General features: G+C 37.5%; 1 protein-coding gene across 2 annotated transcripts in view; it reads right to left on the reverse strand.

The window, feature by feature from the left end:
- Nucleotides 1–5,716: 5,716 nt before the first annotated feature.
- The window catches only part of LOC139718065 (BTB/POZ domain-containing protein 7-like), a 102,948-nt gene continuing 87,086 nt past the window's right edge, over nucleotides 5,717–21,578 (reverse strand). For both annotated transcript variants that reach the window (XM_071629560.1, XM_071629562.1), the window contains one exon: nucleotides 5,717–6,566. In XM_071629560.1, coding sequence (XP_071485661.1) covers nucleotides 6,357–6,566 — 210 coding nt within the window. In that variant the 3' untranslated portion in view covers nucleotides 5,717–6,356. The remainder of the gene's footprint in view (nucleotides 6,567–21,578) is intronic.

Genomic DNA, 21,578 nt, shown 5'->3' on the forward strand with positions numbered 1-21,578 from the left:
ATGAAAACTCCTTTTCATTCTTTTGGATGCTGGTAGTCAATGTATGCAGTCATACACTAGCTATGAAAGGATTATTAACAAAGTCATGAAATGTGTACTCTGGATATCCCTATGATGTTCCCCTGTTTGCAAAGTCTCACCTTCTTTGCTTGGGCTACAATAACACGTACCTACTTGCACTGGCTTGTAATACTGACCTACTTACAAACTACACCATAAACCCACATATTGACATTAAATACTATGTTAAATGCTTCCAGGGCAATATGTCCATCTATGCTAATTTTAATGATGGACATAACCCAAAGGTCTAGGAATAACTGTCAGTATCACACATATTCTTTGCTTCAAAACTGTTTCAGAAGTTATGCTGTGTAGGCACAGTGTTTGAAAGCACTCCCAGACTGTGTATTTAAGTCTCACGCTAGAGGTATTCTTTTCACTGTCAAATGGAAATTATTTTCATGATCAAAGGAAGAATGAAGACATTGATATTGATAGGTTTACTTTGCCATCAATGTTCATAATCATTATGTGACATGGGTATATAAGCATTTACATTGAAGGGGAAGAACAAAGGAAAGCTCTATCACTTGATAGATATTTCTTGAAAATATTTTGTCATGGGTGAGAGAGTTATCTTCTGTATCTTGAAATATGTGGACACTTGTCTTTAATGGACACATATCTTTAAACATTTGACAGGTAACTGTAAATTATGAATTTGAAATTTGCTGTAGGTTAGTTATTCTACAGAAAAGAATATAAGATTTTCTTTTCTTTCTAAAAAAAAAAGTCACAGACATGTACACACAAATATGTGTATGTCTGGTTCCTAAACCTAAGCACTGTTTGCATGTAAGCATTGTCTACATGTCATCAATGTGTGTGTGTGTAGCCTACTATTAAAACATCCCTCTATCTGACTGCCCATAAAGATGAGTCCATGCACATTTCACGGCCTGGAACACCCCTTCATCAGTGGTCATAACACCAACAGGTGATGGGAACCATACCCCATTACCTTAATGGCTTAATGGGTGAATCCTTACGGGGGCAGAGAGCTGGGCATAATCGAAGCAGATACACTGACGATGTGGGAAGTGAAAATAGGGAGAGTCAGGGCGCCACGACAGACGGAGTCTAAGTTGATGGAAACAGGTAAATCACCCCTAACAACTATGCCGGCCTCTGATTATCAGCATAAAATGTTTGGGCACGTGATAATGGTAAATGAAAAACACAGAGGGGTAACAAATATCCAGAAGATGTCATGCTGGTTAAGGAAAATATTTTGGCAAAATTGAAGTCTGTCATTTGCATCCCAGTGTGCAATTATTCAAAGATACTTCTTCTGCTCCTTCTTCTTCTTTTGGGTAATCTGCTCCCTTCAATCCTGAAGAGTATTGCAGATAATTACCAGTAAGTTTTCTTTGTGTGTGTGTGTGTGTGTTTGAGCACTTTACCGGAATTTTACCCTGCTTATTATTATTAGAGAAATGAATTGGGTTCTTTAACATGCATAGAGTGCAGCTCCTCTTACACAAAGGACTAATGGCTGAAAGGCTCCTCCAGGAGACTTTGCAATGAGGATAAAGTGCCTTGCTAAAAAAAGGGTACTACTGCTGGGCTGGGACTCCACCCTCATAATGTGCATGGAAGCCTGCAGTCTTATCCACATGTTCTTCACTCGTCAACCACAAAAGCTCCCTTACTGTGCATCCATAAACATTATATTCCATTTCTAGTACAGCATGGGTAGTTAAAGGATATTTTCTGAGAAAAAGTAAACATCTAAATACTTCTACACAAGTCAAAACGTACGCATGATTTTGACTGCTGGACAGACAAAAAAAGAAAGAAAGAGAACAAAACAAAAACAAAACAAAACAACAGTGACAAAAGGAAAATGAGCTTGAGTGTGAGTGTACATGTAGATATTCTTTTTGTCTGACCACCAGAGCAAACGGTCACCATTGAAACATTGGCTTGTATGCCACCTTTGACCTGTCCAAGACTACTGACCAAAACTGGCACCAGCCCTAAAGAAGCTACATGACTGCTGACACTGTGGGCATCTATAGCCAAAGGTCAAACTTGCATCCATCATTGCGTTGCTTTTCTTTTCCCACAAAACAGGAGATTCTTTGTAATGGTCCCATTCCACTAATGAAACTCTCCCACCACTACAGTTTTTACATTTTCAACTGAAAAAAAGACAAAAGATGCATGGTTCACGTCCAGAATAGTGCAACACATTATGATAAAATATTCATCACATGACCCTTATCAAATCTTCCTGACTTTATTTCCGAAGAGATAGTCAGCGGGTTGGTTCATCCGCTTCAAGATACCTTCACTGCAGAAGTCTCATCCGGTTCCAGGAACAATGAGTTCATATGTGGTTTTTGAAAAAGGCATGTCTGATAAACATCAGAACTAGGAACATTGTCACCTTAGAACAGTTGCTTCTGAAGCAATGTTGAAAAGAAGAAGGGGGAAAAAACAACAACTTCCATTTGACACGGAAATGTTGCAGTCATCACTAAACTATTACATCCAAACAGCCAGATGGTCTGATACTGCAGATCTGCAAATTACTAATTTATGACCCTGCAACCTGTTTCTTACCTTGCATGTTTAAGTCATTTAAGGTAAACTTTTCCATGGAAAGTGGTCGGAAACCAAAAGCGTCACAATATTTTCGCAAACCAGGAAAGAAACCTGACACTTATGAGAGTGTGCCATCTTTTTCTTCCCTCGAGAACCATGGAACATAAACTTGGGAAGCTGGATACTATGTCTAGGTTCCACAGGTGTGAGAAAGATCTGCAGGTTTCATTCTTTGTATTGCCCTGACAAAATTATTTTCTTTTCAGACATGGCACAAACTACAAGTGGTCTGTAAGAACACTGTCAAAAAGACTGCTCAAGCTAAGACTATATCATAACCCAACCTTTTTCTTCTTTTGTTTTTTTCGTGAGAAAGTGAAGTGAAAAGAAAACATACCCGTTCATCTAACAAGATGGTTCGTTTCAGGTGAATATTCTTGGATTAATTTTCCTCTCTATGAAGATAACATTTACTGATCTTTCAGATATGGTTGATCTTGCTGAATAAAGGATTATGATGTGATATTCTAAGCATCACTGTGGTAAAAAAACAAAAAATGTAAAACTCAGGGCTTCTACTGTGTAAATGACCCCGTGACACTGAGCTCTAACTGGGAGCATGACACCTGGTATTTGGCACTTTTCTTTATTACTGGTAATGGTGAGTACGTGACGTGTATTAATGTCAATATCAGAATTTTGATAATGCAATTATGATTAACTTACACTCTACCTTTTTGGCAGTACTTAGATACTTAAGACATTTTCGTAGATATCTCAGGTGAGACTCGTTTAAGCTGTTTACAGAGTTGCCATCTTCACCTGGTAAATCTTGAAGGGTTATGCAAACTACATTCAGGCTGACATACTTCTAAATCTAATCTTTTTTTTTCAACAACTTCAACACAGACAGTGTCAAGGCCATTATCGTAATGTTGTTAGTGAAGTTTGTCATGTTTGAACATCACTCATGACCTGTTTGTATTGTGTGAAATACTACTTCCAACTATCAAAAGACTGTATTCTGCATGGAAAGATTTACCACAAAATCTAGACTCAACACAAGAGTTAATAGGAGGCACTTTTTGTACATAGTGTGTTGGCAGAGAGGGTGACTCAAGACCCACCTCAATAAGCAGGCATACAGCAATGTATAATAATATGAAGAATGCAGTTTAAAGGGACTGTACAGTACTGGTTGAGGTAGGGATTCATGTTTTGAACATTCCTAAATGAGATAATGAAAAGCGTCTTATGAAATATGAAAGAGCATGTAATCTTAAGAAGGATTCAACGTTTATTTGATGAAAATTGGTTTTCAAATGGCTGAGATATAAATAAAAAGTGCTAATAATAAAAGGCGACATGCCCCAACTTCATTAGGATCTCTTTGTTTCACGTTGTTTTTGTATATCTCAGCCATTTCAAAACCGATTTTCATCGAATAAACTTTTGATACCCCTTAGAACTGCATGCTCTTTGACATCTCATAGAGTGGTTTCTGAATATCTCGCAAAATGTTAAAAGCTAAATCTACACCTCGACCAGAACTGTACACACCCTTTAACAACAATGCCATACTAACAATACAAATCTCACAGCTAACTGCTCACTGCTAGACACTGGAGCAATCATTCCCAGATGTAGGCAGTCTGCACTGGACACATATCCATCCAAAAGCAGCTTAGCATTCTCTGTTTATCATCTGGGGATAGCTGCTTGGGTTTAGAGTCAGAACATCAGGGATATATACATCAATGCCAACAAAGCAAAGATCCACATAAATGGAATGACGACTGCTAAAAGCAATTGCACAGTTTATATCATAACAGCCGGTCTGCCCAACTGTCCAATTACAAAGCGACAGACCTCAATAAACAAAAACAAAAAGAAAAGAAAAAGATAATATTTCCCTGATAACAAATAAGTATTGGAGAGCAAAAAGGGCATTTCTTTGGTTTGCAACACCAAAAAAAGTTAATGCCTGTTTGCATCACAAAAAGAGACAAATTCCAAACACGGGGGAACACAAAATGCGCATACATAAAATAAAATGTGTTAGTTTGGCACTAGATGTATGGAGCTGTAGCACAAATTAAAAAATGCCACAAAAGAGTTCTGATTTCATTCTTTGCAGTAAACATATTTTCACCGATTTTTTTCCCCCCTCTATTCCCAGGCAACTGTAATGCCAACAAACTCAGAGAAAAGAAGGTACAATGATCCATGAGGGATTGACTATACAGGTATTGAGTGGGTGAGGCAGAGCATTCACTCCCCTGCAGAGGACCCCCTACATCAATCCTTTGTCAATCTACACAATCACCCATTCACTAACATTTACTGCACAGCAGGACTTGAACACCCATCTACACACCGAGAGTCATACCATTTTCTTTTCTTTTCTTTTTCCTACATCACATCCAGAGAAAAGACAGTGTCATTGCTCTTGATTGTTACATGACTTGACATCATGTCACAATGAAAGTTCAAATCTCAAATTCGTAACTACGCGTTTCACCACCAAAATTTTAGCTGCTGTGCTGGCTGGAAACAGAACAAAAAGCAGAGTGTTTTTAATTTGATTTTTGCATTAGTATAACAGGTTAGTTACATACCTTTACTCCTTCTTAGCAATAATAAATGAGGCAGACATAAGGACAAGACCAAACAGTTTCATGGATTTCAGCTTCATTGTGAACGCAGCTGCACTAAAAAAAAAGTATCATAAGTCATATTCAGGTTTATAGATATACAGGTATCAGATCATGATGGAGCCGTTAATGATGTATTTGGCATCATTCTCTATTAACAGCATTAATATAAAATCATAATAATATTGTCATGGCCCTGTGTAAACAACCAAATCATCTGTTCTCATAAAAACAGAATCATCAAACACAAACTTGTGCATTCTATAAAACAGAATATCAAATAATGACAGTAGCAGTAATAGAAAAAAAAATCAATAAATTCAGACAAAATAAACACATTCCCAAAATGAGGATATGCAAAAAAAAAAAGAAGAAAAAAAGAAGAAAAAAAGAAGAAGAAAGCAGCAATGAGACCGCGCAAATGCATTCAGGCTGCTCATTGTATGGCACATAAAATTCATATCATCTGCTCAAGAGGCAGTGTCTTCGATTGGATTTTGCAAGAAAGCACTCGCCTTCCTCACTAATACTCCATGGTTCTTTGGGGAATATCCTTGGGATATACCGAGCTATTATGCGTCAAAGATATAAAAGCTGTACTACACTATTGCCTTTCCTGTGTTGGCTAAATTTAAAAGAAAAAAATGTTGTACATGACCTTTTACCTGTTACTTATCTTCATTTCTATCACATATTGTTATTAAGCCTGGCAAATATGTTTTATTCACATATTTTGTATTTGATATTTTTGGAAGGCTGCACTTCATTTCTCAGCAATTTGATGTACAAGGTAAACCAGCAATATCAAACCAGTAATACCCGGGTCTCCCATACAAACTTCCTGTACCATAACATGGTATGCATCCTATTTGTTACACCCCCACAGTTAACCTCTGAATGGCTGCTGACGCAAGAAGGAACGCTCCTCTCAAACTGCTCCGTGATGTCACACACTACACTGCTTGGCATCAGCTACCACAATCTCACTTTGACACCCAAACAAGAGTTTTGCCAGTGACCTTTGACCTACTGATCACTCTGCTACATCTGTGGAAGAGAGGAGACAGGTGTCTGTCCGACTCCACCCTGCTAGACTTTGGTCTGGCTGCCCTCCGCCTTGCCACCCTTGCCCTTGTCACGGCCCTGGGGCCTGCGTCTTTCCTCCCACAACTCAGGCTCCCTCATCAGCATCTGGTTGATGGGCGGGGCTGTGGCGATGGTCAGGTCTGGCCCGGACGGGATGGCAATATCCGGCATGATCTCACTCAGCATGGGTACCACCTCGGCAGTGGCAGTGGTCTGCAGTCAAATCAAGCAGATTATCATTTTCATTAGCAGTTATCAAAATAATACACTGAACATTACAATGGTAACCAATGCACATATTGATAGCATGTTTAAAGTTAGAGTACAACCTGTGCAGAGAAATAGTTCAGTTTAACAATCTGAATGAAATGCTACTCTTTGCTACGTCACAGGATACAGTCACATATGAAAGATTCACATGAGGCTAAACATAATGCATTCAAATGATAAGGAAACAAAAATAAAATGCATTTGTATGGTGATGTCATGTGCTTTTCCGGAGTTTACTGCTCAGATTTTACACCAAATTGTATTGGGTTGAATATCAATGCAGCAAAGATCTAGTCATCTTCCTCTATTTGCATGAGCATCAAGAACTGGAGGTACATTAGATATAATTATGTCTGTCTGTCTGTCTCAATATGTGTCTATGTAATCTCAGGACCCTTGCAACTGTTAGATGCAGTTCTTGTATCTCCTAATGCTGCATACATGTAGTGAAAGCCAATCATCAACTAACTTGAATTTCATAAGTATTCAAAGTTACCACTGACTCTTTAAACTTAAAGCCTAGATTCTTTGAAAGCAGGAAATACTTAAACATATAAAAAAAGAAAGAAATAAGATATGTCATACAATACAAGCTCAAGGTATTAATACGCCAGTGTTCCTGTATCAATATTCTATGTATGATCCCTACACAATATCAATTATGGTATGACAACCCTTATCTTTTCCCATTCTGGCCCTACTTCTTCGAAACATAAGCAGGCACGTCAAAGTTATATGGTAAAAAACTAAATGATATCAAAACACTCAATAAAAAAGACATCACTATACACTAGGAGACATACACGTTTTGTATGCATGAAATACATGTGCTTACTTATCTGATTTTTATTTTTGCTCTCCTTTTTTGCCTGTTATATGTACTTGCATATGGGCAGGGTCAATAGTCATATAACATCTATAAGCACTCTGAGATACTGGTTAGACATCAACAAGGCATGATATATTGGTCTATGTAACCTTCAGACACCTCCACATACTCAAAATGCCTAGTGATGCCTGGCTCCCACAAAAACCCTGGCTGTCTCCCTAAGGACTAAGACAGGACAGACACCAACCAAGTTCACAAGGGGGTCAATCTTTCATCACCATGAACGTCGCCATGACACTGGGTCATTGGTCAAGTACATGGGTGACACAAAACCCTCAATATTATTCCAAAACTTAGCACGACCACACTTCATGAGTAAAATGAAAGAAAAACATATCAAACTACATTATTTACAGAATTAACCGCAGAAAATTTGTAACTGCCTCTGTACACAGCTCCCAAGTATCTACACGTTTTAGACTGAACACACACAGTCTAAAATCCAAAGATACATCTGACCCATCTACATGATAATGAGTCACTCATTTTGTTTCCCTCCTGTCATTTAATTCCTCAAGTTGCAATATTTTGAACACATTGTTTGTTGCTATGTCAGGTAATCTGAACACAAATAGGCAAGATTACAATTTGTAAGTGTAGATGGAGTAGAATAACTGTAAAATTCACTTGAATGCTCACAGAAAGTCTGCTACCATCAGAATGACATATCAAAGTGATCAACTTTTTTCCTTGTAGCATCAGATGAAAAAAAAAAATAGATCAATCACCAACTTTTCCTGAAAAGCATCATACAATAGTATACAAATAGTGAATGGTCACTAGAACAATGTACAGGATTTCATACAAAGTAAAAGGTAACAAATATCTATTCAATGAGATAAATCTGAGTAGGGTGATTCTGAGTAGTGCGCCTCATCTTTCACCACGTGCGAAATATTGTTCCATCACATGAGTAAAGACCATACACTATTTGTTTTATACAACATCTTGGATGTCAATGGATGTGGTCCACACCGACTCTTGAATTTCGTACAAAAATGGTAAAAATTTTTATGTGAAAGGGAAATGGGTGGCACTGTACAGTCTGTCTTACGCACAAAAGCAATCAGATGAACTTGTTGACAGTAAAATGAGTGACTGAATGCGTGCTTGTTACTGATTTAGTGTATGCGGCAAAGGTACATTACTGTGATGTCAGAGGCGTGGAATGGTGCAAAAACCTTGAGCTGGTTATGAGTTTAACATGACAGTCAATGTTAACTAGTGACATTAGCCATGCGCTATCCATTTTTGGTGAAAAAAAATTGTACTGCTCAACAGCGACAGCGTACAATGGTACTTTCAACTGTATGTCACGTGATGAGCAATCAGCCAATCAGGTAGGAAGAACCTTTTTAGGTGTTGTATATTTTTGATGAGTAACATATCATCCACATTAGATGTGGGTTTGGTATGACACAGGCAATCATTCTACAATGCACTAAACTATTCCAGTATTAGATAAAACCTGAGACCTGAAAGAAGATAACTCTGGCCCATATCAGACTAAAAACCTCAGAATAGTCACATGGTGTCTTTCTCATAGACTTCCTCCTCATGGTAAAAGGACCATGCCAGTCTCATAAAGTAATAAACTGACATTTAATCTGGGAAGATTATACTGCATGTGGCAGACTACACAGAGCATAGCATGATTTATGATTGTGTTTTCCCCACATCATATCAAATCTTCAATCTTTTAATTGCTTGCATGGCTTGCTATAAGTGAACACTAGGCCTATACACGTACATTTTCTATCAATTACTCCATATCAAGAGTTTCAGAGTGATACAATCTGTAGCATGTGATAAGTGTAAAGGTAAAGTGTGAATGGTAGTGATAAAGCCGATTAAATCTTTGAGGCACAATATACATTGTGTATATTCGATCTTAGCTACAAAAATGTCTTGATCTGACAGAGAATGTTTGAAAACCTCAACAATGAATCACATCTCCTCCTACCCCCTTTGTTTTAGCCAGTGTCAAAGACAAAGATCACGGAAGCCACATTTGGAATTTAATGTACAGAACCTCTCGTCTCTCATCAGTCACTTGACATCACAGTTTATTTGATCCTTGACTCACACTAAATCTTGCTGAATAAGTCATCTGCTTTAGATCCTAGATCTACCACTTGGCATCAGGCATAGGAAAGACCGGTGATACCACATTCACAAAACCAGTTGATAGCATTCTACTAAAATTCTTCAATTACAGCAAAAACGATGTGAAATAGAAAAAAAATAAGATAAACAAAAAATGACTGTATCTTTTTGGCCCTAATCCTCATGAGTTGCCCCAACAAATTGAATTGAATTGCCCTATGATACTGCTGCTGTGTATCGCTTGGGTAACTTTGAGTACAAGTTTCATTGTTGTCGGTTCTTAATGATTTTTGCACAGTCTGGACCCATGGCTCTGAAATTAGTTTGTTTTTCCAACATCTGCAAACAATGAATACATTTATTAGCATCTCACAAAGACAGGAATTAATGGGTCACTGTATGTGACAAGTGGAATTTGAGAAAAATCTTACTTTTTCTGCATGTCACCACAGAGATAATGAGTAAGGGAGACTGTAGTTATGCGGTGTGACATTTGTTGTAAATAGAAACTGAACCTTGGTAATTATTGGTCTAGTCTGACATAGAAATGTAAATAAAGTAGTGGAAAGACATTCACCTCAGTGTTCAAACAGCAAGGGATAAGAGTCTTAAAGGTAGGGGATACCTTTTACAGACCTCCCAAAATGCAGCAAAACATTAAAAATGAACCTCAGGGGACTTGTTTAGGCCACTGCTTAGAAATTTGGAAGTCAACAGTTATCTACAATTTGAATAATGCACAAAACTCAACTACTCAGTAGTTCTGTGTGTCAGCCACACTTACTTAAGCCTTTTTGTTGCAGTCTTCTGTATTTTTTATCTATAAACACAAATCTAAAAGTATAAGAGCTGATGTAATAACATATAGAGTGTGTGGCAAGAATGTATATAGAAATGTTTGTAAGTTTTGATGAACTTTCTTCACAAAATATACATGATGGACACACATGCAGTGCATGGGTCTGCAAAGGTAGCCTAGTAATGTACTGGAATTTATGGTGAGCCCCCACCAAACTTCAATTCAAAATCTAACGGTCAATAAAAATGTACTAAATGTTACCTTCCACTTTCAATACTTTATGGGAGTTTCTAAAATGATACTCTCTTCAACATACCACTGTATTTATACAACTCTTCATTTAAGGCATGCAAATGGATTCCCTGCCTTTAAAAGGTTGTTAAATGCTAATGAGTACAGGAGTTTACTGAGGTAAATGAACAGCAAACAATTATCAAGAAATGCTTTAGTCATATTCACTACATCACCAAACTAAAGTAATAATATCCAGCTGTAAACCACATCAGCTAGGACACAGAAGGGAGTATATTCTACCAACTCTATGCAGAGTCAATTACAATGCCCTCAAAGGAATGGTACAGTTTTGGTTGAGATGGAGCTTCAGGTTTCCAACTTTTTAAAAAGAAATGATAATTCTTTGAGATAATAAGCACAAAGTATGAGGATTTACACCCTCAATCAGTAAATGTTCATTGTGTCCCAGACAAAATTCTGCATCAGCCAGACCAAACTCTGCCCAGTTTCCTAGAATCACTACAGTATGGGAGAGGGCTTCCGTCACTGATATGGAGAGCTTGCTATTCTTTCAACAAACAGATAGACACTGCTTCATGTTGATATTATTTGTTGTTTTGCTTTGTCATGTTTCTTTGCAAGCCTCCCATGGCCAACGGTCAATAAATCGTAAGCTCGACAGACAGACAATGGCTGGGAGGTTGTGGTTGCTGGTTGGGTTACAATGGAAATGAACTACCAACAAATTCAATACAGGTTTCTCTACGCACTCCAGACTTTTACAAATAAACAAGAGGGGAAGTTCCTGCTTTCTGTGGAAACTAGTGATTGACGAGCCCGTATCATGATGGGGTCTGCTCATTTTTCGCTCAGGATGTTAAAGTGCATTCATCTTGGTTCTTATGAAGAACTCAGGGCTAGAATCAGAATTTTTCGCTCATCGTTCAATCACTGGTATCCTCAGACATGACATCAAAGCAATGCCATTGCCAGTATTGTCGCATCAGCCTTTGAAAACAAAAAAACAAAAAATGTGAACGGAAGCCAAAAAACACCATCCGCAGCTAGCGACGGCAGTGTGAATGGAGACGGCCATTGTATGATGAGAATTTTGCACGTAGACACATTGGCGAATCCATTGTACACAGAGGTGACTGTCTGAGCGCTGCTGATTTTCATTTCGTTTCGCACGATGAGTTCAGTTAAAAGTAAAGAAGTCAGAGAATGGAAAAGGACGAAGGCCTTCATGTACAGGAACAAATTTGAGAAGAATGAAAGCAATCTGTTATTTCCTGCATACATCAAAAGTTTCTAGCCAAAAGGGGCCTTACCCATCAAGGATAGGAGACATCCATAATACCCACTATTATCATTATTATATCTTCTTCTTTTTTAAATGAATGGCATACATATGATTTGGGTTGTGTGTTTTTTTCATGCTCATTCCTGAAACGTTTTCCTTCACAATTTACTCATCTTCCTCTTCCTATTAGTGGTGAACAAGATCAAGGCACTGCTTCATCTGCAGCACTTCAAAACACAGGTTAGAGTGAAGTGCATCATTAATCTAGCAATGAATGCTAAAATTGTTTCAAATTCAGTTTATACTGGTACACTTCCTTAAACTGAACCAGAATTAGGGTCCATACTGTATTCTTGATTTACCCAAGTAATTTTTTTTGAATAGATGAAAACAGCAAAATCTCACTCGAAAATTTGAAAATTTTGGTTATACCATCCTCTCTACCAGGCCAACATTCACTTTATATCACTTGGATACCAGCCTCAAAATTTTGTAACAATTTAAAGAGAATGTGCAGAAATATTTAGTAAGTAGACTCTATACCACATGTAGCCTACATGTACATGTATGGAGGCAAGATTATGCTAAGTTTTAATTCAGACAGAGATATTTGAAGCAATAAGGGTCAGCAACTGATAATCACTGCAAGTAATTTATCAAAAAGGTAAAAAATTTGTAAACCTCACCACATATCCTGCAACTCAATCTTTGATTTGGGAGTTATGGGGTTTTGCTTGGCTTATTTTGCTTTGGTTGTTTGTTTTTTAGTGTGTGTAAATATCAGAAAGATGCAGTACAGCTGCGTGAATATGTGGGCTGGTCTGCACACTCAGATTAGGACATGAAAAAAATTTATTCACACCACAGCTAATCAATTCCTTCAAGAGTAAATTTTTGGTCAGTGTTTCTTTAAATGCATTTTTCTTGGGAAAACAACAGCAGGGCCAAGAGTCATTCGCACTAGCTACATCTTGACTTTCTGCCCGAGAAAATCTTCCAAGAAAATTGGTCTGCCAGAGATTGCAGAACTTGAGTAATTGGAAAACCAACCGTGAAAGCAGCTAGTGTGTACCACAGAGAGACCCTGGAGAGGGGTGAGAGACAGCTAGCTGCCATGTTTAGGTCATGATCATAATCACAGTGCATGGCACAGACAAATACAGGTAGAATGACGTATCCTTGCCACAGGCGATACAGCTGAAGACCGACCGTGTACACTTTTGAGTGTGTTTTCACGGAAATGTTTTCCACAGCTGCGCCTCATATAAAGTAAGCGCTCTTTCAAGGGTTGGATCGTTTGTGTTTGTGCATCAAAGTCAGAGCATGAGAAAGAAAGGAATCAGGGGATGCTATCATTGCCTACCACCAGGACAGGAACAGGATGTCAGAAAAAGTGGATCAAATATTCATGTCTGAGGACAGTTACCTCGACTGGGCCAGGAGCTATTAGCTCGAGCCTCTAATTTCCAAACCATTCTCATCAACCACATTGCACTCCAATCATGCCATGTAGCATATCGTAAACATTTATAAGGGTATCCTGCTTCAATGTCATTTGAATACAATGCGGAGGGAACCTTCAATTTCCTTGCCAAAGACAAGCAAACATTCCCATGTTTTATTATTCTCAACAGACATGGTAAATGGTAAAATGTCCTCAAGTAATCAGACAGACAAATTTTTTTTTTCCGAGCCATGGACTGATTTCTGATGAGTATCATTAATGAAATCTGGCATCTTTAGTTACACCATGATGACATCATTTACAACATTGAAAATCATGATAACTTTTTTTTTCTTTGACAGTCATGCAATTTTCTAGACACATGAATTAATGGATGACATAACAAACTGATTAATTCATAATTGATATATTCTGTGTCAATTTTCACTGAATTTCTTTTTAATTTTTATTAAACATAAAATCAATAAGAATAAGACATATCATTTGCATGGAATATTAGTGTAGTCCTGTAATGACTTATAAAAGATGACTTATGGGAAGGAGGTTACACACAGTAGCTGCCTCAACAACCAAAAACACGATTCCAGTTATTAATCTTTTTTTGTTTGTTTATAAATCTCTTCCGATTTGCACGTACATGTGCATATGGTAGTAATATGTAAAACTTGAGAATTCCATAACTTTCTCATCTTTGTCCAACTTTGTCCATCACTCATTACCCATGAAATTCTACTTAAACTTGATGTACAAGTTGGACCTCAAATGCTAGTTGTAAGAGTAGGCCTATAATAAGTTACATACAATGCAGTACCAACAGCACAACCCCTTCTTGGCAGAGACAAGTACTGAAACAACCAAACATGATTGTCCTCAATTGCTCCATAGTCATTTCTCTGTTAGCTTTTTCTTTTTTTTCTTTTTAAACGACACTTTTTGACTATACTTGGGGCATTTTGTTCCATTTTCAGTGACCCCTATCAAGGGTGCAAGACACCCACATCAGGAGTTTGACTACAAATGACATTTACATCATCTCTTCTGGTCTTTGTTTAACAATAAACCCCCAAATCAAACATATTAACAGTCTGATGTTACACCTTCAGGACTCATAAAATTTCACAGCCTAGTTATTTTCCTTCTCTTTTTCAAATACTGCTGAAGAAAAAAAAATATGACTGAGTTGTCACATACATGCTATAAACAATATCATTATACATCCCTTTTGTACTGCAGCCAGTGTCTAAAATGAAGAACATTCCATTCCCTCTGTTTTTCATGATGCCGTTGTAAGCAGAGACGATTTACAAATTCCACCTGAGCTGGGAGGGTGAACTTGGTGTAACCCTTCGCTTTGGCCAGTAAATAAATCAGGCATTATTTCTACCTGAAGGAGAGAAAAAACCTCACTTGTCACATCGCCATGGCGACAGGGAAGAAGGAATCTGGAAGTGGTTCTTGGAGAGAGAGTTTTCAAACAAGCTCTGTTTGGATTACAGACTCCTCTTATCCACGGTGTTTGCTGTAACAGCAAAAGATTTAATGCTATCAATCTCAAGGAAATAAGAAAATGAAATGAGTTGATTGTCACATGTGGGGTAGAGTATATTTATAAGTGGGATGAAATATATACACTGTGACATTTACTCTGCATATCAAGCAGATTGAATATCAAGGGACAACCCTAAAAATATAGGTTCATAAATCTGCAGCAGATTTTGCTCATTTTGGTACTCATTGACGTTATGTTGATACATTTTGCCTGAGGAATATGAGACTGGAATTAAGTTATGGTGTCGGAAGAGATGGATGCATTGCTACTATTGTTACATCTCTGCAAGGTAGATATGGCATTTTATGCTGAAAGAATCATTGGACCATATGCCCACTGCAAGAAGGCTTCAACAGCAATGGTCAAATTAAAGACACAAAATAGTTGAGGGTTCATGAAAATCAGACCTAAAATATGAAAGTTATGGATATTTATTTCAAATTTTGATTTTTTATCAGACAATGATACTAGTAGCAAAAAAATGCACAAATTACTAATAATTGAAATGTTTGTAGGTATACTGTAATATTTTGCAAATTGGGACATGTAAGACATTCATACACAATTTTTTTTTTCAGGTTTTAAAACCATACAAAGTTCCACAGTTATAATATCATGGTACAGTGCACTGTCACTGCATTGTCCATCCACACTGAATTTAAAAAGTACATGTAGCACCATTAAACACATACATGTATATCTTTTCCACCAAAAAATCCTAATGCAGTAACTATGTTGGTTTTTCTCATTTTCCATGTCATTGAAAATGTTCAGAATGTAAAGTCTATAGAAGTGGAGGTAAAAAGGTTAGTATCATGACAGAAAGCCTTCCACCTTTCTTTGACTACATCTTAGAGCAAAGACTTAATATTGTAAAATGTTTTGAGGTCGAGTTACATTTTAAAGTTCATTACTTTTTTTTTCATTTTTTGTTGGGGGGGGGGGGAATCCTTAGAATAACTTACAAACATACAGAATTCAGAGAAGAGAAAAGAAATATGAAATCAAACAATATCTCTACCTGATGTTTGTGAGTGATTGTGAAAGATTTACATTGAGCATTCATGAAATTGATGTAAAACTTGGCAGAAGTTACTTCATCGTGTGTTTTAACATTGATGTGCTCTGTCAATACAATTGTACATCACTCTGTACATCACTAAGACAGGAAAGCAGGCTTAGTGTAATAGTTCCTACCACATCTTCTTGAGGTAAAATTTCAGTATCCATTCCTCATGTGGCACTTAATGTCATCTACTTTTAAACCAGGAGAAAACATGCGTCTGAGTTTCATACCACCAGTATATTTGCACGACTTGCCCATTCAAGCTCCTTGTAATGACTCCGGTAACAGAGAAGACAATGCACAGTATACCTGTCGACTGCGGATCTGGGTCTCAAATTACAGTGATACTCTTCCACAACTGTGTCAAAATGGGATTCAACTAAGGCTGTAATATCATCTACTGCATATGTTGGTTACAAAACACACACACAAACACATACACACAAACGCATACACACAAACACAATATTCTATTGTCAGAGCACCTCAAGTCAGCTAAAACACGTTAAGGAACTTAACTGGATTGGGATTGCTGAAAAAATAGTCAGTTTCACTCAATACTAGACAGAGGCATGCAGTAATCGGACCCCCCCCCCCCCAAAAAAAAAAAAAAAAAAAAAAAAAAAGATTGAAAAAATCTATATGGCTCATGATGCTGTAGCTCATACCAAGGAGTACCTCCTTGTTCACACCCTACATTTAACATTTGCTATATGGGAACAAGTATCTGATAGGAACAAAAAATGTGAAGTCGTCTTTTTACTTTTATTACTGTCATAATTGCCATATTCACAACTGAGGGCCCTGTTTCATAAAGCTGTTCATAAGTTACGAACAACTGGTGATCAGTTCTGATATGCTATACCTATCAGAATTTCCATAATTCAGCACAAGAACTGATCACCAGTCGCTCGTAAGTTGTTCGTAACTTTACAACCAGCTTTATGAAACACCCCCCATTTTTTAGTGTAGTTCTAGGGTCTTTTCTTCTTTTTCTAAATGCTGAAAATGAATCTTTAGATTATTTTTCTACAGGTGTGAAATCTACATCATGTTGAGGGCATCATATGAAAGGTCAGATGAATCGAAAATCCCCATCCTCCTCATTCCCTGACTGCCAGTTCTACATGTACCAAATACAAATTTGTGTGTGTACCTTGTTTCCTTTTACCCTAAATTGGAATGGCTATTATTGATATAAAAAGGAAGGAATTAGAATTCTCTTTTTTCCTGGCCTGGATACCAGGCCTAATCTATCTACGTAGGAGAGGGGAAAAAAAAAAATGATTCCCCTGTGAGGGTTAGATGTCATTCTTTTATAAAGTCCTCCTCCCTTTTAATTCTTCCTACATATATTCTTTTATCATGAAACCACGTCGCAGACTATTTTCCTGGCTGTCCCATGCCAATGAACAGCTGTTGCCAAGCCACTGTGACGTGACACTGATCGGTGCTTTCCAAAGAACACTGGTGCCATTTTGCGATTCCCATCATTATCCACAGGCACAGTCATTCAGTCATTCAACATTTTATGTTAATGGAAAATTTTGCCATATTTTTTACCTCCGCCAAGGGAGGAGGTTATGTTTTCGTTACCGTTTGTTTGTTTGTTTGTTAGTTAGTTAGTTTGTCCGTGTGCAAAATAACTCAAATAGTAGTTAACGGATTTGGATGAAACTTGCATGAGAGGTTTAGAATGATACAAGTAACAAGTGATCAAATTTTGGTTGTGATCTGAGAATTTTGGGGGAATTTATGAAGGATTTTTGATATTTTGGCAGGTAGGGTCAATGAACTTGAGAGTTCAGGCTGCGCGTATTTGAGGTTTGCATGCGCGCACTAAAGTGAGTGCTCTAGTTTCTGCTGGGGTGAGGCGCGCCATGCAGCTGAGGGTCTATGACGTAACAAAGGCTTCTATATTGGGAAATCGGGTGACTTTTAGCACACAATGCTATAAGTACGTATGGGTGGAAATCACTGATATCTCTCTGGAAGAACAAGATCTGCGGTGGAAATGAGCTGCATACTTGGCGGAGGTCTGCACTCTCAGAGTGCTTCTCTAGTTTATTCTTTTATTTTTTTTTTCTTCAGAAATTCAATATCATTTATTGAGAGAAACTAGCCACTACATTTTGGGTACACTCCAAAGAGTTCTTTCACTAGAAGTGAAGGCAGAGGTTTCCAGCTAAGAACACCAATTTGCCTCTTGATGGGGTTCTAAAGATCAAACCACAGTGGATCTCTGTTCAAATAATGCTTCATCAGTAAATGACATGAAATATGTGAAAGTGATCTGAAAAAAAAAATGCACTGTATCACTGGAATCACCTCACATGCCATAAAGTAGTGTGGTCTTGGATTTTAGTGATTACAGGTACAGTGGAAACTCGATATAACGAGATGGTCGGGACCGAGTCATTTTCCTCGTTATAGCCGATATCTCGTTATATCAGTAGGCATAAAAGAAAGCATAACATAAAGACATTAATTTGCACATGTGGGACTACCCATCATCTTTCAATCAATACTGATTACTTGGTGATATGTGTGAGGGAATTACTCACCTTTATGGGTAAGAAGATGTTTTTCGCCAATGAAATCCAATATCAAGAATGTGTTTCTTATCAATTGTAGATGTTTGAATTTGTAAATTTATATAGCTTGCGATTGTGTCAAGATCGTCCGTGGATTGGTATATGGTTATGGTATGGGTGTGTGTTGTGTGTGGAAAGCTTGAATAATGGTCTGCACAATGCTGTGTGTGTATGTGACACATTCTGTGTACAGTACATTATGACTGCATGTGTGTGTGAAGATGGGGAATACCCTACGTAGAAAGCCAATCACAGCATCAGATTGCCTCACACCTGCTAAACGTCACGATGATGTAATGTATACATACGGCCGTCCCACATTTTCTGCATGTATCACATGCGCGCGCACACACACACATACACGTACAACATGCGGTGCTAGCTGGAGTGCACTGAAGAAAATGTGTGTAGAAGACAGTTTTTGGCACATCGAGCTTTACAATCTCGGAACATGATAGCACAGGCGAAGTAAAGCTTTACCCGAAGACATTTTGCTTTACCTCGCTATAACAGGTTTGACTGGCTATGTTTTTCTTTGTTTGGAAATCACAAAATTTATCTCGTTATATGCAGTTATTTCGTTATAGCCAATCTCGCTATAAGAGTAGCATTTTACATAGACTTGTGTGGAAGGAAATTTGGGACCGGGAAAATTTCCTCGTAATAACCGATATCTCGTTATAGCAGTGTTCGTTATACCGAGTTTCCACTGTAGTACCTAACATAAATCACCTCTCTCTCTCTCTCTCTCTCTTCCCTGCCTATCTAGATGTGATTCTCTACAGAATATCCTTCCTCATACTCCATGATCTACACAAAATGCAGTGACGTAATCCAAAAGGGATTTTTTGTGATGACGGAAGCTGCTTCAGAGACAAGCTAAATGTCCTTATGAAATGGAATTCAACACCATCACGCCACCTTCATCAGTTGCCGGAAAATGCAACTACAGCACATCTGCCATCAAAAATTTAGATTTTTATATCTCAGTTAGACGTTATCTTTCAAGGGACTGTACAGTACTGGTTGGGGTGGAGATTCATGTTTTGAACATTCCTAAGTGAGATGATGAGAAACCTCTTATGAAATATGAAAGAACATGTTATTTTAAGAAGGATTCAACATTCATTTGATGAAAATTGGTTTTCAAATGGCTGAGATATCCGAAAAACTGATAATAATAAAAGGCGACAGGCCACAACTTTTATTAGGATTTCTTTGTTTCACCTTGTTTATGGATATCTCAGCCATTTCAAGATCGATATTCATCAGATAAACTTTCGATACCACTTAGAATTGCATGCTCTTTGACATCTCAAAGAGTGGTTTTTGAATATCTCACAAAACGTTGAAAGCTAAATCCTCACCTCAACCAGAACTGTACACACCCTTTAAGGACCACTGGGATTATACTTGATTCCCTTTGCATTACTGGATAGCCAAAATTGATAATGTTGAGAGGATATGGGGGAAAAAAATAAATCGACCTTCATTTCAGTTTTTACTGCAAAGTATCACTGTATTACAACTGGCAGTAGCATTGCATAGATAGCATGTAATGTGGACTTTGAGCAGTGTACATAACCCTTGGACTGATGGTACACACAGGAGACATCTTGGAAGTAAAATCTGTTGGGATTCCCAGGCAAAAACGAAATTTTTTCTTTCACTGTTCACACAAACGAGTCACTAGAAATGGTTTCACATCAGTAGCACTGAATACGGACAACCTCTACAGCTGAGCAAAGAGTTTATAATGTACCATTTTCACATTGTTTCAGAGGTCGTGAAAGGTGAAACTTACTTTCCATACGCCTGCAGAAAGCCCTTTTTTTTTCTCTGAAATGGACATGTGATCAAAAATGTGAGAAAAAATATGCTGATAGTACTGCAATCAGAAAAATATCTGATTGCATTTGCTACATAATATTTTATAATTCAAGTCAAATCATGCAATAGCAGTATCCATCGATCTTGAATATAAGAGTGAATTGCAGACAGCTTGTTAGGAAATTTTATACTACTGCTAAGGCATGATTGATCATCACTTAAAAAGTCCTGTTTACCTTTGGGAACAGTGATTTAAAAAATGTTCAAGATATCACTTCGGATGCATATGTGTAGGTCAGTTGTATCACAAAATATCCTACCATATAAAATGTTTGCAATGAAGCCTAAAATATAAGGAGATATCACTATTTTTCTCATTAAACCATACCTGTAGACGGTTTAGTCTGGAAACATTTGTATAATAACTATTGTCCACATTTTGTATATCTAACAATACTTAACATCCGATTATACCAGTTCAAATGTTTACATTGGTTGTTTCTATTCCTAACTCACATTAGAACTATTTTCAAGCACTAATGCTGGGTTTTTGTTTCATCTGCAAATGGTAAATTATGGATTTAACATTCTACCTACCCACTTCAGAACAGGGAGGTTGCTTCAGGAATACAAGTCTGGTACTTCAATCTAAATCATTTACACTTTTGACCTCAAAATACTCTAAAACAAGTCATTATCCTGGCAAACCACATCAGTCAGACAAGTTTCCTGGTATACTTATTTGATGTATTGCCAGCAAATTCCAAATGGTGGAAATGGAATTTTTAGCCCCTCAAAGTATTTTGTTTTACCTTCAATGATACATTGAATACACATGTACCATCCATACTGTCAGGTCCTCAAATCCAATCTCAAAAACTTGACTGTGTATATCACGAAAGAAACACAATTCAACCTTTAAAAAAAAGTTAAAAAAAACACTAAACAAAACAAAGTCGGAATCCTCAAGTTTGATCAATTCACAGGCGACCATGTATCTCTCATTGCATGCCAGGACATCTGGTATCATTAGAAACCTGACTATTTTTTCTTTACCTTGATACATGAACTGCTGTGATTTGAATAGGATCACAGAATGTGTATCAGGTCGAAACATGGG

The sequence above is a fragment of the Diadema antillarum genome, unplaced genomic scaffold (assembly GCF_040938485.1).
Source record: "Diadema antillarum isolate AM-2024a unplaced genomic scaffold, OU_Dant_1.0 scf00000087, whole genome shotgun sequence".
In the NCBI taxonomy this organism is placed as follows: Eukaryota; Metazoa; Echinodermata; class Echinoidea; order Diadematoida; family Diadematidae; genus Diadema; species Diadema antillarum.